The following is a 14949-nucleotide window of genomic DNA, read 5'->3' on the forward strand; positions in this document are numbered from 1 at the left end:
TAGTGTAAGATTAGCTTATAACATCCTACACAAGAATTATGTTAGGGGAAATTTTATTCTTTAAGATTTTCTGGAAGGTAAAGATACTCTTTAGTGTTCATTTTCTTTTGTGGAGTTTTATTGGACAAAATACCAACTACACTGAATTTAACTAGGAGGGGTGGGTCAGACCTCATTTTTATGTCCTTTCTGCCTACATTTTGAAGAATATGCCCGACACCTTTTTCTAAAATGTCTAGTATCCAAAGTTGTCTAGAACACAAGTTGTAAATGAGTGGGAATACGAGTAGTCGATTATAATAACACTTGGTATCATTTTCAGCAATTCTATTTACAAAATTTGAATAATACAAAAATCTAGCTTGGAAGGGGGTATATGTAGGAATTATTTGGAGCATCTGGGACTTCAGAAACATAATCGTGTTCAAGGAACAAAGGTTAAATCAGGATGAAGTGTTCCATATGGCACACTAAAGGCTTGGCTATGGTTGAAAAATAAAATACTTGCTTTCATAGCTTATTTTTTTGATTGGATGTTGTGCCCAATTGAATGTCTTAAATCAATCACCTAATTGCAATTTACATGATATACGTAGACTGTATTAAGTATGTGAACTTTATGAAGAGTTGGCTTTGTTTCTACGTGTTCTACTGTGTTTAAATCGGAGCTATGTTTTTTTATTCTATGTGGGTTCTGATGAGTTTAATTCACATGTTATCACACTTTTTAAGCAAAATGACAACCAAAGGCAGGGAAAAAGTTATGTGTGTACATATGCAGGAAATGAGACTTACAAAATCTTAACAACAACTCATACAAGGACATCTCTATTTGTTGTACTGATTGGATGCGTATAAATAATTTAGAAGGAGGTTTGGATGTACCAAATAAGTAAGTAGGACCTTGTGGTAGCCAGAGTAACAATTGTTGGTCCTGAAATGAAAAAACTAGAAAGATCAATATTAGAAGTAGAACCATGAAGAGGATCTTTTGTATCTGAAAGACAAAGACAGTTATATGTATGTGTGTTTGATGTCTTGAATTGGCGAAACAACTAAATGATTGGCAGAGAAATGATAGGTTGTGATTTGAACACTATGGAGGAAGTAGAAACACATGCAGGTAAATATATATAGGTTTTTATGCATTGATCGATGTGTTATGAGTCTATGTTAAACTGGTTTAAGAAAATAAAAGCTTTGGGTTGATCCAACATGCACTTTGAATGTTGAAATTTACTTTACATGCAACCGAATTTAAATGTGCACTTTGTTTTAAGTGGTATTAATGATCTGCTATGATCTCCTTGACCTATAGTGTTGCTTTAACTACTTTGTTATCTCTTTTTTAGTACTAAATGACTAGGAAAGGTGTATGCTTAATGTTTTGTGAAAAAAAAGGAATAACAATTATCTAAGTGGTTATGGACGCTACAATAGGACCTTCGAGATAACAAATGGAGGATGACATTAGAGAATTTTAAGTATATAGAAAACTAATAGAAGAATATGAGCAGTAGATCAGAGCGGATTATGGTGGTACAGGAATGTAGAATACATCTTCTTAATTTTTTGATTTCATTTTCTTCTGGTTTAGAGGATGCTTTTGTTTTGTATAACTTTGACTGATGTTTATGTATGGTTTATGTTAAATATTTTATGAAACCGATGTGACTGTTGGACTTTTTGGATCATGTGGATCCATATGGTGTGTGTTTGAAGTTGGAAAAAGTTTAGTAGGAGTACTTCGGGTAGCTTTTTGTAAAAATATTTGAATATCTCTTCAATACTCTTATGTATTAATTTGTTCAGTGTTGATAAAAAATGTTTTTTATTTATCATATTACGTTATGTATTCATATTTATATAAATATGTATTCATATTTATAATTGTTATCACACATAAACTTAAGTTATAATATTTATTAGAATATTAAACTTAAATAGTTATTATATAAATATTTTAAGATATTAATTATAATTAAAAAATATTATATAAATTTCATAATATACAAAACAGTTTTTCAAAACTAATTTTCTATAATTTAGTTAATGTACCGGTCGGGTCCGTACGACACCTGAAGGTCCGACACCCGGTCAAGATCGACTGACACGACCAAAACCATTATGCCCAAATATAAGATTAACGAGACTAATTAATGATCAAGCACTAGGTAATACACTTTTAATCATGATCCAAATTCCTAATCTGACCCAATAACAAATGGTCCATGATAATCATATAAATAGGCACAAATTTTAGGAATTAGGTACGTCATCATCTAGTACTAATAGCACCGAGTGCCGAACACCAAATTCTCACTTGAGCGTCGAAGTGCCTTTTGCAAGTACCATCCGAGAGTGAATTTCACGAAGACGAGGAGTGGAGAAGTCCAAGAAGGACAAGGCGATCGTTTCTAGAGAAAAGGAGAAGATGTAAACTGAGCGACCGAGAAGGAAGACAATAGTTCTCTTGGTTCTAACCCTGTTCGAAAACAATTGGCGCCCACTATGGGGTCGAGAGAATTTGAAGAAGGAAGAAGGTAATGGTGTCAACTAGAAACATGGTGAACGAGAGGATGTCAGAGGCTGAGCAGATGACGTTGTTGATGTCTCTGCAAATGGAGATGTCTGAGATGAAGAAAAAGAATAAGGAGGAGATTCTTGCTTGAGGGAAAATGAAGAGATGAAGAGAAAGTTGGCAGCGAGAGGTCCATCTGGCGGATGAGCAATCCCGCAATGGAAGTCTCTTATGACACCCACCGACATTAAGACTATCAAGGAACCGAAGCCCACTCATACCTAAGAATCTGAAGGCGAGTCCTACTTGAATAAATTGTTTCCCACGTTTGGCACCTTGGACATATCCCGAAGACACCCATTCACTGACTACGTGATGGGAGCCAAGCTACCACTCATGTGGAAGGGCTTGAACATAGACCGCTACGATGGGACGACCGATTCTGATGAACACGTAAACGTATACATTACGTACATGAGCTTGTGTACCTCAGACAGTGTAGTCCTGTGTCGAGTGTTCCCAACCTCGCTGAAGGGAAGAGCTTTAACCTAGTTCAAGAGGCTTCCCCCGAATTCCATCAACTGCTTTGAGACCTTGGTGTCCAAGTTCGGGACATAGTTCGCCACAAGCCGACCGCATCACCTATCTTCCATAGCCCTGGTTAACATTCAACAGGAGAAAAGGGAGTCACTTAGGCTGTTCATGGAGAGGTTTAGCAAGGTGACATTGAACATCCGGAATTTGAGTCCGACGTGGCCATGCACCACATTGTCACGACGCTTCGACCGAGACCATTTGCCGACAGCCTATGCAAGAAGTAGACGAAAAATTTGGACGAGCTCAGGCAGAGAGCGGCCAAGTACATCCAGCTCAAAGAGCTGAGAGAGTATAGAAGTCAAGCAAGGGTTGAAGTTAGCAGTGATAAGGGGAAGGAGAAAGAGAAAGAGCAATCAAGCCGACCTGCCATTCATCGAGGAGATAAGCGCAAAGAAACCCAAGCTCCCCAATTTATGAGGTATACCCCTTTGAATACTGGTAGGGGAAGGCTTCTAGACAAAGCCCTGAGTGTCGACCTCATTCTAACACCGAGAAGGGCCATGAGTCCCAATAATGTCGATTGGTCACAAAAGTGCAACTACCATCGAAACAACGGGCATAGTACCGAGGAATGTCAAGCACTGAAAGACAAGATTGAAGAACTGATCCAAGTCGGACATCTCCGCCAATGCGTTCAAAGGGGAAACATGAATACAAAGCGTTCTCCTCCGAGAAGAGAGAAAGCAATTGAACGAAGGGATTACAACCCTCGTCGATCCAACGAAAATGATCGTCGATTCGAGCATCAGTCGAGAAGGGAGGAACCTCAGAGAGGAGATGGAGGCGAAAAAAGACGAAACATGTCGTATATGAGCCAAATGGTTTGAAGAGAGGCCCAAGTGTTAGGTGAGGTTGGGAGGGAGCAATATTAAGTGCCCAAATGACACCCATGATGAAGTTATCAAAGGGAAGCACTACGTGTAAATATGAGAAAAGGCAAGAGTAAACAAAGAAAAAAAAATGGTTTCTGAAGGAGCCGACCGATATAGATGGTATCGGCCGGATGACAATAATCGATTTCCAAAATTCCATCATTAGCATCCGGCTTCAAAATATTATACTTATCTACAAAAGTAGAAATATAGGATGAATCCCTAAACACAGAGGTGAATCCGGTCACCTTGGGATCAACCCAATCAAATCCCGAACGATGGAATGACTCTTTGACAAGGTATGACTAGTCGACAACGCCTTCTGGATCATTGACCTTTACCGAAGCCTCCACGGGAGGCAACGTTTGAATTTCCCTGATTGATAGAGGTTCGGACGTGGAGGAACCAGAAGAAGAGGAAGACGAAGAGCGAGGGGAAGACATGACTAACCTCTCGAAATGTATGGAAAACACCTTGCCAGAGTGATTAGGTTTCGGGAGTCGCAACAAACAAGCAGTGAAACAGAACAGTGGGACACCACTATTTATAGCCTCAGAGGAGAGAGGAATAGTAAACGTTTCTCTCACCTCAACCGTTGGATCTTCCTCGACGTCCAAAAACCCAAGAAATCATTACTCATCAAGTCATGCGTTCGGTGCTGCTAACGTCACATCTCACCTCGGAAAGCGCAACTGTCACAAAGACTCTTTGGATTCGAGCTCCTTGAGTTTGGGGGACAAGTGTACCAGTCAAGCCTGTACAACACCTGTAGGTCCGATACCCGATCATGACCGATCGCTCAACCAAAACCATTACGCCCAAACAGAGGATTAACGAGACTAATCAATGATCAAACATTAGGTGATACACTCTTAATCATGTCCAAATTCCTAATCTGACCCAATAACAAAGGACCTATGATAATCATATAAATAGGCACAAATTATAAGAATCAGGTACGTCGTCATCCAGTACTAATAGCACCGAGTGCCGAACACCGAATTCTCACTTAAGCGTCGGAATGTCTTTTGCAAGTACTATCCGAGAGTGGAGTTTATGAAGACGAGCAGTGGAGAAGTGCAAGAAGAACAAGGTGACCATTTCTAGAGAAAATGAGAAGAGGTAGGTCGACCGACCAAAAAGAAGATAATAGTTCTCTTGGTTTCAACCTTGTTCGAGAATAGTTAAAAATGATACTTATAATTTGTAAGAAAATTTAAATTAAAAAAAATTAAAAATTAGATGCACTTTTAATAAAAAAAAAAATTAAATATAATTTATATTTTATCTTATTATTTATTTATTTATTTTTATAGGTGGTCACTAAGCATTGGATTATCATGTCTTTATGTTATTATAAATACAGCTTGAAATTTCTAATCATATATATTAAATTAGTATATTTAATTAATTTAATTAGCATACTATATATATAATGATTTTATCTATTATATAGTTTTAGTTATATTCATTAATACATATTAAATATTATATTTATTAAATATACAAAATTTATTAAATTTAGTAAATGCAATGAATGTCATCATATATTATATTCACTAACATTAAATATATATGAAATGCAATTAATGGTTATTATATATTTATTATAACTATTTGAATGATTACACCAATCCATGTCCAACGCACACGTGTAAATGTTTGCAGTAGGGGTGGCAAAGCGGGCCAGTCCGCCCTGCATTGGCCGTCCCATGCTTGGCCCGCAAAAATGTTATTGCGGGTTAGAATTCCCAACCCGCCCCGTATAAGAGCTGGCTCGCGTTTTTTTTTTTTAAATTAAATATATTTTTTTTACATTTTGTTCTTAAAAAATTGTCAAATTAAACCTATATATTTGTTATTATCAAACCCAATTTTTTTTTCTTCCTTTTCAAACATAGTCAAACATCAAAAAATTAAACATTAAGATAAATATCACTATTCTTCCACTTCCAAAACATTAAACATAAACATAAACATTAATCCAAAAACATTAAATATAAACATTATTGACATTCTTCCATTTCAATAACATTGGATGTCGCCTTACAAGAACTTTCATCCATTTTTTCATAATTATAATCTTCTCCGTCATCTACACACATTTAAACAATGACATTTTTTTTTTCTTGCGGGTTAGCGGGCCAGCCCGCCCCGCTGCTGGCCCGCGCGGGCCGCGGACTAATGCGGGGCGGGTTAGCGGGTTGAAAAGGTTAGCCCGCCCCGCATTTTTTACCTGTGGCCCGCGGGCCAGCCCGCATGACCCGCCCTGCTTTGTCATCCCTAATTTGCAGATAGGTAAATATAAATATTAAGGTGGTATTTTAATTATTATTATTATCATTATTATATATAATATAGTAGTAATTATTATATTTATTAAGTGAAACATATTCCTAATTTTAATAATATTATTATATGTTGAACACCATGATTATTAATCATGTTGTATGTTTGGTAGAGTATATTCATTTGAAGTTTTAAGTAAATATTGTCTAGAATGTGGGGTTGTATGATTTGTTGGTTGTATGAAAGGTGAAACAAGGATGAATGTGGCTCGCTACAAATATTTGAAGAACTGAAAATGAATGTATTATAATCAATTAGAAATGAGTTCATGCCTCAATCTCAATCAATTAGAGTATTGTATTTAATCAATTATCTATGTAATCAATTAGCCTGTGATTCTTAAACGATTAGGATGTGGAGCTTAATATCATGTGACAGTGGATTATCGATTATAGTTCATTGTTTATATTAAATAAGGTGAAAATTTTGTAATGGATTGAGATTAGTATTCGGAATGTTATATGCACGGATTTAATTCATTTTTTTATCATTTGGTACAAATATTTGTTTACATTTTTTAACAAATTCAAACATTAGAAAAAAGTATTAGAATATTTGGTAGGTATATTTGTGGTGCTATTTTATTTTCATGTTTTTTCTCATACTTATCTCATTTACATTCGAATTAAGATGTTTCATGCATGTCTATTACCAATTTTATTTTTTCACAATACGGTATAAATTATGCTTCCGGATATTATTCCATTTACCGAGTAATATCGCTTCAAAATATTTAAATGTGATTTTCCTTCTTTAATTACAAATTTCAAACACAAATATATAAATTTTAATTATAAAAATTCTTCTTTATTTTAAATCAAATCTTGCAAAATTTTAAGTCAGAAGTATTTTTAGTAAATCAATTAATAATACAATTATATCCTTTATATCATATTATTAGTTCTAAAAAAATAATTATATTTTTTCAATTACAAATTTCAAACACAAATATATAAATATATACAAACCTTAATATATAAACATTCAATTTTTTTAATTCAAATCTTTCACAATTTAAAAAAAAATTAATAAATTAATTAATTATACAATTAAAATATTTTACATTTCAGTTGTATCATCTACAAATTTTATACTCAAATTTACTTACTCTCAACTCAGTTTTCCTACCTCCAAACAACCTAATTCTCCATTTTTTTTCTCCTTTCATTTTTTTTTCACTCCACCTTCATTCAAACAAAGCATTAATGAGACAAAAGTGTTTATTGAAAAAAAGAAATCTTACTTATAAAACCGTCTTTTTCAATTAATAAAAAAACTTTTGAAAACATTGTTACCTTTATGACTAAACCTAATCATACTTCTTCTTTACTCTCTATATTTTTTTACCACTCACTCGTATCACCTCACCTAGGGTACATACTAAAAAAAGTTTTTGGACAAATTTTATAGACAGCTTCTTCTTGCAACTCCATGATTTCTTCGGGCACCTCCATAAAGTTTAAAAATACCAAAATTATCCTTCAGTAAAAAGATAAAAATGAGAAAGGAAGTTACTTCGTGTGGTGGGGTGCATCTGGAGCTTGAGTGGTGGTGGTCCTTGAAGTGGTGTTGGAGGTGGTGCTGAAGGTGGTTGAGGTGGTGCACGGTGGTAGGTAGCAGCGGTGGTAGGTGGTGTTGGCATTGACACCGTTGGTGAGGTACATTCTCATTCTCATTCTCATTCTTCTGCCTTAAATAAATATTTCTACATTAGTTAATCCGGTGGATCCACGGATCACATAATCCGGTGCTTAAGTAAAGCGTTTCGGATTAGATAACTTTTGTGCATACCGGATCCGGAACCTGCCAAAGTCGTATTTTCGGATTGTGTAATCCGGTACCAAATGAACTATGGATTACGCAATCCGGAAGTGATTTTAGAACTTTCAATATGTCTTGCGTATTACGTAGTCCGGTACTCGTTTTGCTATATGAATTTCAATTACGCATTACACAATTTGGAACATCAAACATGACTTATGAATTACATAATCCGGTAGTCATTTTGCTGTGAAAATTTTGACTTATGGATAACACAATCCGGAAGTCACCTGAAATGACTTATGGATTACATAATCCAGAATTTATTATGCTGTTAAAAATTTGACTTATGGATTATACAATCCGAAAGTCAAGTTGTCAATCACAAAATCTTATGCTATTTTTGTTTTGCATATGTGAATTTATGGAAATTATAATAAAATGAAAATTTATGTTTTATTAATGAAGGTGTAAGTATGGAAGAATTAATGAATTATGTGCATCAACATGGATTGTTTGAAGGGGACTATGGTATCCATTTTACAACAGATGAGGTGAATAAAATTTCATTTCATTTATGTTTATTGCATTATAATTTGAAGAAGTGATTTTGTAATATTGTTAGAATAACTTTGTGTAGGTGTTTCCTTCGCGAGAATACTTACTTGAATGGGTCCGTAGGGTTGGTTATGGACTTGGTTTTGTTGTTGTCATTATTAGGTCTGACATAGCAAATGGTAAGCAAGGGAGAAAGACATATGTCTTGTTAGGCTGTGAAAGGGGGGGTAGTTACAGAAAGTATAAAGATGGTTTGGAGGTTAGTGTAATTGGTACTCGAAAATGTGAATGTCCCTTTAAATTGCGAGGTAAACCTGTTAGAAAGGGTCAAGGTTGGGTACTTAAGGTAATATGTGGTACTCATAATCATGATTTGTATGATACCTTAGTTGGTCATCCATATGCAGGCAGATTAAAAACGAATGAACATTCAATGCTTGTTGATATGACTAAAAGCATGGTTAAGCCAGGTAACATTCTACGTACTTTGAAGGAGAATAACGAGGATAATATGACAACAATAAAGCAAATATACAATGCAAGATACTCGTACAAGAGATCAGTTAGAGGACCAAGAACTGAATTACAACAGTTAATGATGTTGTTAGACCGTGACAACTATCTTCACTGGAGTACGTGTCATGAGTCTTCAAATATTGTTAGTGATATTTTTTGGACTCATCCTGATGCTGTGAAACTCTTGAATGCATTTAACATTGTATTCTTAATGGATACAACTTACAAAACAAACAAATATCGACTGCCTTTGCTTGAGATTGTTGGTGTAACTTGTACAGGTTTGTCCTTTTCTGCTGGTTTTGCATTCTTATCTAGCGAGAAAGAAAAGAACTTCATATGGGCATTACAAAAATTTAGAGGGTCACTTTTGACATCGCATGTGGGGCCTGAAGTCATTGTTTGTGATAGAGATCTTGCTTTGATGAATGCCATCAATATTGTGTTTCCTAAACCAAGAAATCTTCTTTGTCGGTTTCACATCAATAAGAATGTTAAAGCAAAGTGTAAAATGTTGGTAGATTCTGTCGAGGCTTGGGAAGTTGTGATGGATTCATGGAAGACTATCATTGACTGTACAGAGATTGGTAAATTTGATGAGTTTGTGAAAAATTTTGAAACTATTTGTTCACCGTGGCCATTACTTTTTGAATATGTGAAGAACACTTGGATTATTCCGCACAAAGAAAAGTTTGTCAAGTGTTGGACAAATTTGTTAATGCATTTGGGAAATACAACATCAAACAGGTATATGAATGTCTTTACTTTGTTTAGAACGTGTATAATGTGTAATTGTTTTATTATGTTTTATACTTATACATGGTTGAATCAGCTCATTCGTCTTTGAAACGAATATTACAAAATAGCATGGGAGACCTGTGCTCGTGTTGGGATGCTATCAAGCATGTTATTATACTTCAACATAACGAGATTAAGGCATCATTTCAAATGAGTCTATATGTGATAGGACACACATTCAATTTGAAATTGTATAAAATGTTGGTTGGCTCTATATATAAACATGCTTTAATTCTCATTGCTGAAGAGTTTGATCGGGTCAATGATGTGGGGTTTGATAGTGAACGATGTGGATGTGTACTCAGACAGACTCACGGATTACCATGTGCTTGTCAGTTAGCCAGGTATGCTATGGGTGTCATTCCTATTAATGAAGTTCATGTTATGTGGACGAGACTAAGTTTTTCAGGTTTATCTGAATGTGATTCATCATCTCGGTTGTCAATTCAACAAGAATGGGATGTGATTCTATCCCGATTCGACGAGGTTGATATTTGTGGCAAAGTGACAATTAAAAACAAGTTGCGTGAAATTGCCTATCCGGACATGACAACATTATGTGCACCACTTAATGTAGTTAAGACAAAAGGATCTCAAAAGAGTCAAGAAAATAAATTTCAGAGGTCTACAAAACGCACCCCTTCATATTTTGAGCATGTAGATCGCATCCATTTTGTAAATGATAGTTCATCATCTTTGAAGACTTGTAAGGGAAAGGTTAAGGTGATGACCAACACCAATGCAATTCCCATGCTTGATCAATTTCATCCGAAATGTCACCCTTATATTTTGGATGTAATAGATGTTAAAGCTTATGGACATTGTGGGTTTCGTGTTATTGCCTCATTGTTGGGGATGGGTGAAGAGTCATGGCAACTCATCAGAATGGATTTATTCAAAGAAATATCTCAGTGGCGTGAAGAATACGCAACATTGTTAGGTGGTCATCAACGAGTAGAAGATATCAAGAGGTCCTTACTAGTGGAAGATTTGTCAGTGGTAAGTGCATATTCATAAGACTCATGTGCATTGATTAATTGAACTTGTATGCAATCTAATTTCATTATTGCATTTTGCAGGCTAGTGTTGAAAAATGGATGACAATACCGGATATGGGATAATTAATAGCAAGCAGATACAATATTATCTTAGTTTGTTTGTCATTGAAACAAAATATTACTATTTTTCCATTGCGTATTGCACCCCCTACCGATGCTAGTCTACACCGATTACTATGTATTGGTCATGTGTATGATTCACCCTTTGTGCAGGTAAGGTTATTACTCAACACATTATATACATATATATATATATATTCCTTTGTTTGCTAATTTTCATTTGTGGTGCAGGTAAAATTGCTTGATGATTGTCCCATACCTACCGCTAACATTTTATGTTGTACACATTGTTACCCAGAGGCAAGGTTATGGTCATCATATTACATTGCTCGGATGCAATCTTTTACCCAATTAATCAGTATTATCCCGACATATGTGAACCTTGGAGACGATTGATGTAAACATAATTTATTATGTCGGTTTCTGATGCATAATTTATTACTTCAATTTCGATTCATAATTTATTCGCATTTATTTCAGATAAAAAATAAAATAACAAACACTATAACATAAATTAATTAAACCATATTGCACACATACAAAGTTACTATCATTACAATCATGTAATAAAAAAAATATCAACGACGTCCACGAACATTACGTGATCGTCTCGTGTAGACTGCCCCGTCATCTGTCACACTCTGGGCTAACTGCAGCGCTGCCTCCGTACTCTCATATGCGTCAGTGCCTTCAGTGACCTGACAACAATCTATCATGCACTGGAGGATACTAACAATGCGCCTAAATATACCCTGCACCAATTTCAAAATAAATTAAACTTGTTAAATATATTGTTTAATCACATAACAATAAAAAAAAAACTTACCGCATGTGCACGCTCATCTTGAGACGAATGACCTGCCTGCTCAGCATTTGGACTACGAAGGCGACGACGTGGTACAACACTGGGTCGATCTCCAAGTTCACCTCTGCGAATGTATGGGTGTGATACCGTCCTAAACCAAGACATGTACTCAGGAACACATGCAGATGGACTAGAAGCAACTCTCAAACCTGTCACCACGTGGTGATCAAACTGCAACCACCTTTGATCAATGACATGTGCACTAGGAGCCTCAACCGCCATCGGTGATGATGGAATGCTCTGTTCGTACCCAAATTGGCGCAATACACGCTCGGGCATATGTCTATGTGATAAGCTGCCCAATCGCAAGTGACCCGAGAATAAATAGATGGTCTCAAATGGTCTGCTCAATCTATGGTCCTTATACGGAGTCCAGATGATGTCATCGTGTGTGACCCCATCCAACTGCACCCGCACATCACCAACTGCGCAAATCTGATGGGCAACAATATACCGTGCTGCCCGCGGGTGTACATCGTCATATGAGGGATTAATATCCCTTCTTCCCATGCCCGAGAAGTGCTCATAAATCCATGCCTACGTAATTCAATCATATTAATTATAAAATATTTAATACAAAACATTATGGAATGTAACATGTGATTGTTAATTATTTGTATGGTTTCATACCTGAACCAGTGTCGCATAACTGGCCAACTGCTTCGTGTTAAAATAAGATGCATCCCCCAACTGCTCATATAGATATGTAAGTGTTGCTGCTCCCCATGCATATCCATGACACATATGTAGATTGTTGAATAACAATAAGTACGATATAGATACAGAGGTGGCACTTTTATCTGCAAAAATAGTGCATCCAAGCAGATGCAACAAGTAAGCCCTGGCAGCACACTCCCAAGCCTCTTGAGCGCAACATTCCTCATATATATCTCGAAGCCAACTCAATCGTACGTGGACGCCTCGACACTGCCTCATCTCAACCTTCCCCCGAGTCTCATCCACCCCTAGTAACTCAACTAAAATTGTTGCAGCTCCGTTGTACTCTAAGGGCACATATGTTGGGAATTGACCCAAAATGGGGAGGTGTAAAAGAGATGACACATCATCAAGTGTGATGGTCATCTCACCTACGGGAAGGTGGAAGGAGTTTGTCTCCCGATGCCACCTTTCGACAAAGGCTGAAATCAATCCCTTGTCACCCACTTCATAACTTATATTGCACAAACTAAACAATCCAGAATTTTGTACAAGTAGCTCAATATTAGCATGAGGCATCCCAAATTTACGTAATTTCCTACCGTGAGATACCAATTTAAGTTCTCCCCGATCCTAATATAAATTTTGTATATATTAAATATAATTAAATAAATTTAAACAATAATTAATAAAGATAATTTAATTGAAGGTTTTTTCGTTCTTACCTCACCCTCCCAAAGCTTAACAGCAACATGGTCAGCAAAATTTACTAGTAAAGACATATCAGAAGGTCCTCCAGGAAACCCTTCTTCGTGGTCTACTTGGTCATCATTCTATAATCCTTGTTCATTGTCATTATCAATATGAACATCATCATCAATCCTTTCCTCGACACCACCTCGATCTCTTCTACGGACGGATGCCGTCGGTCTTCTGCGATCATGATCCTGAGATCCACCACCTCTAGTTTTAGCCATATCTATCCACAACAGAATTTAAATTTCAATTATTTACAAATAATAAATAATATAATCATGAATTTGTGTACATAATATAAAATTTAAAAAAAGTTTTTAACAAGTGGGTTGGAAACTAAATATATAACAAAAACGCAAAATCACAAAAATGCAAACTTTGTAAGAACACTACCGGATTACATAATCCGAAACACACACAATGTAAACTTAAACCGGATTACATAATCCGAAACACACACAATGTAAACCTAAACCGGATTACGTAATCCGAAATTACTAAAATACCTAAACCGGATTACCTAATTCGGAATTACTAAAATAACCTAAACTGGATTAAGTAATCCGGTATTACTTTACATTCACAACTATACCGGATTACATAATCTGGTGCCTATTATGAAAAAATGCAGAGAGTACCGGATTACACTACAAACGGATTACACAGCAGCAGGTTTCAAAAGCAATGCAAAATCTAGAAAATTCAACTTACTAACCTGTGAAGAGGACACTTTGGATGTGTGAGTGATAGAGAATGTGGGGTTTAGAGAGATTTGAGAGATGAAGAGAAAAAACCTTCGAATGGGGGTGTGGAGCGGCGCCGCTGGAAGGAACAGAGAGAAAACGCACGAAAGTGAAAGTGAAGGTGAAGGTTAGGTAGGTTAAAGGTATATTAAACTATTATTTTAATTTTTTAATATTTTTACTGAGGGGTATATTAGTAAATGTACTTTTAGTATAGGAGTGGGAGAAGAAGTCGTGGAGGTGCAGGAAGAAGCTGTCATTTTATAACATACTCACTCTAATCACCCTCACTTAGGTTACATGCTAAAAAAGGTTCACTTTTAACGAGAATAATGATATTTTGATAACCCATTAAAATAAAATAATTATTGAACAAATTTATTTTAATAATGTAATAATATATAGTTATAATTTAATTTTAAAAAATTAGAGTACTGTTAGAATATTGATATAATAAGTTATCGAATGGTTGTTGTGTTATTAAGAAAGTATCATTATGTTTTAGCAAAATTTACAAAAATGTTACATTATATACAAAAAGTTACCATGTTCGTTATAAAGAAATCATTTGTATCACTTGTACTCTGTAGTTACCATTTCCTACAACAAATTATATATTTTGAAAGTACTTTAGCAGGAATCCCACTTCCCAACCGGCCTCTCTGAAAAAAAAAATAATCACTGAGATCCTTGTCGCAGTGTTTGTAACAGCTCAGGTAGCTCGAAATGTATTATTAAAACTAGTAAGAAAAGGATACAAGTGTCTCTATATTTTTAAGAAAAGTAAAATAAAAAACAATAGATATTTAAAAAATAGTGAATAAATTGTAGTATATTA

General features: G+C 35.5%; 2 protein-coding genes across 2 annotated transcripts; one reads left to right on the top strand and one right to left on the bottom strand.

The window, feature by feature from the left end:
- The first annotated feature begins 8576 nt into the window (after positions 1 to 8576).
- On the top strand, positions 8577 to 11093 carry LOC137816021 (uncharacterized). The gene is made up of 4 exons (XM_068619123.1): positions 8577 to 8654; positions 8741 to 9921; positions 10041 to 10971; positions 11052 to 11093. The coding sequence occupies exons 1-4, from the start codon at positions 8577 to 8579 to the stop codon at positions 11091 to 11093; spliced, it is 2232 nt and encodes a 743-aa protein (XP_068475224.1).
- A 536-nt stretch (positions 11094 to 11629) lies between these two features.
- On the bottom strand, positions 11630 to 14179 carry LOC137816176 (protein MAIN-LIKE 2-like). Its single transcript, XM_068619258.1, has 5 exons — positions 14084 to 14179; positions 13338 to 13591; positions 12586 to 13245; positions 11917 to 12492; positions 11630 to 11842 (listed from the first exon to the last, which is right to left on the bottom strand). Exons 2-5 carry the CDS (start codon positions 13392 to 13394, stop codon positions 11669 to 11671), a joined length of 1467 nt encoding a protein of 488 aa, XP_068475359.1. The 5' UTR covers positions 13395 to 13591; positions 14084 to 14179; the 3' UTR covers positions 11630 to 11668.
- Positions 14180 to 14949: the final 770 nt, after the last annotated feature.

Source organism: Phaseolus vulgaris, chromosome 1, assembly GCF_000499845.2.
Source record: "Phaseolus vulgaris cultivar G19833 chromosome 1, P. vulgaris v2.0, whole genome shotgun sequence".
Classification (NCBI taxonomy): domain Eukaryota; kingdom Viridiplantae; phylum Streptophyta; class Magnoliopsida; order Fabales; family Fabaceae; genus Phaseolus; species Phaseolus vulgaris.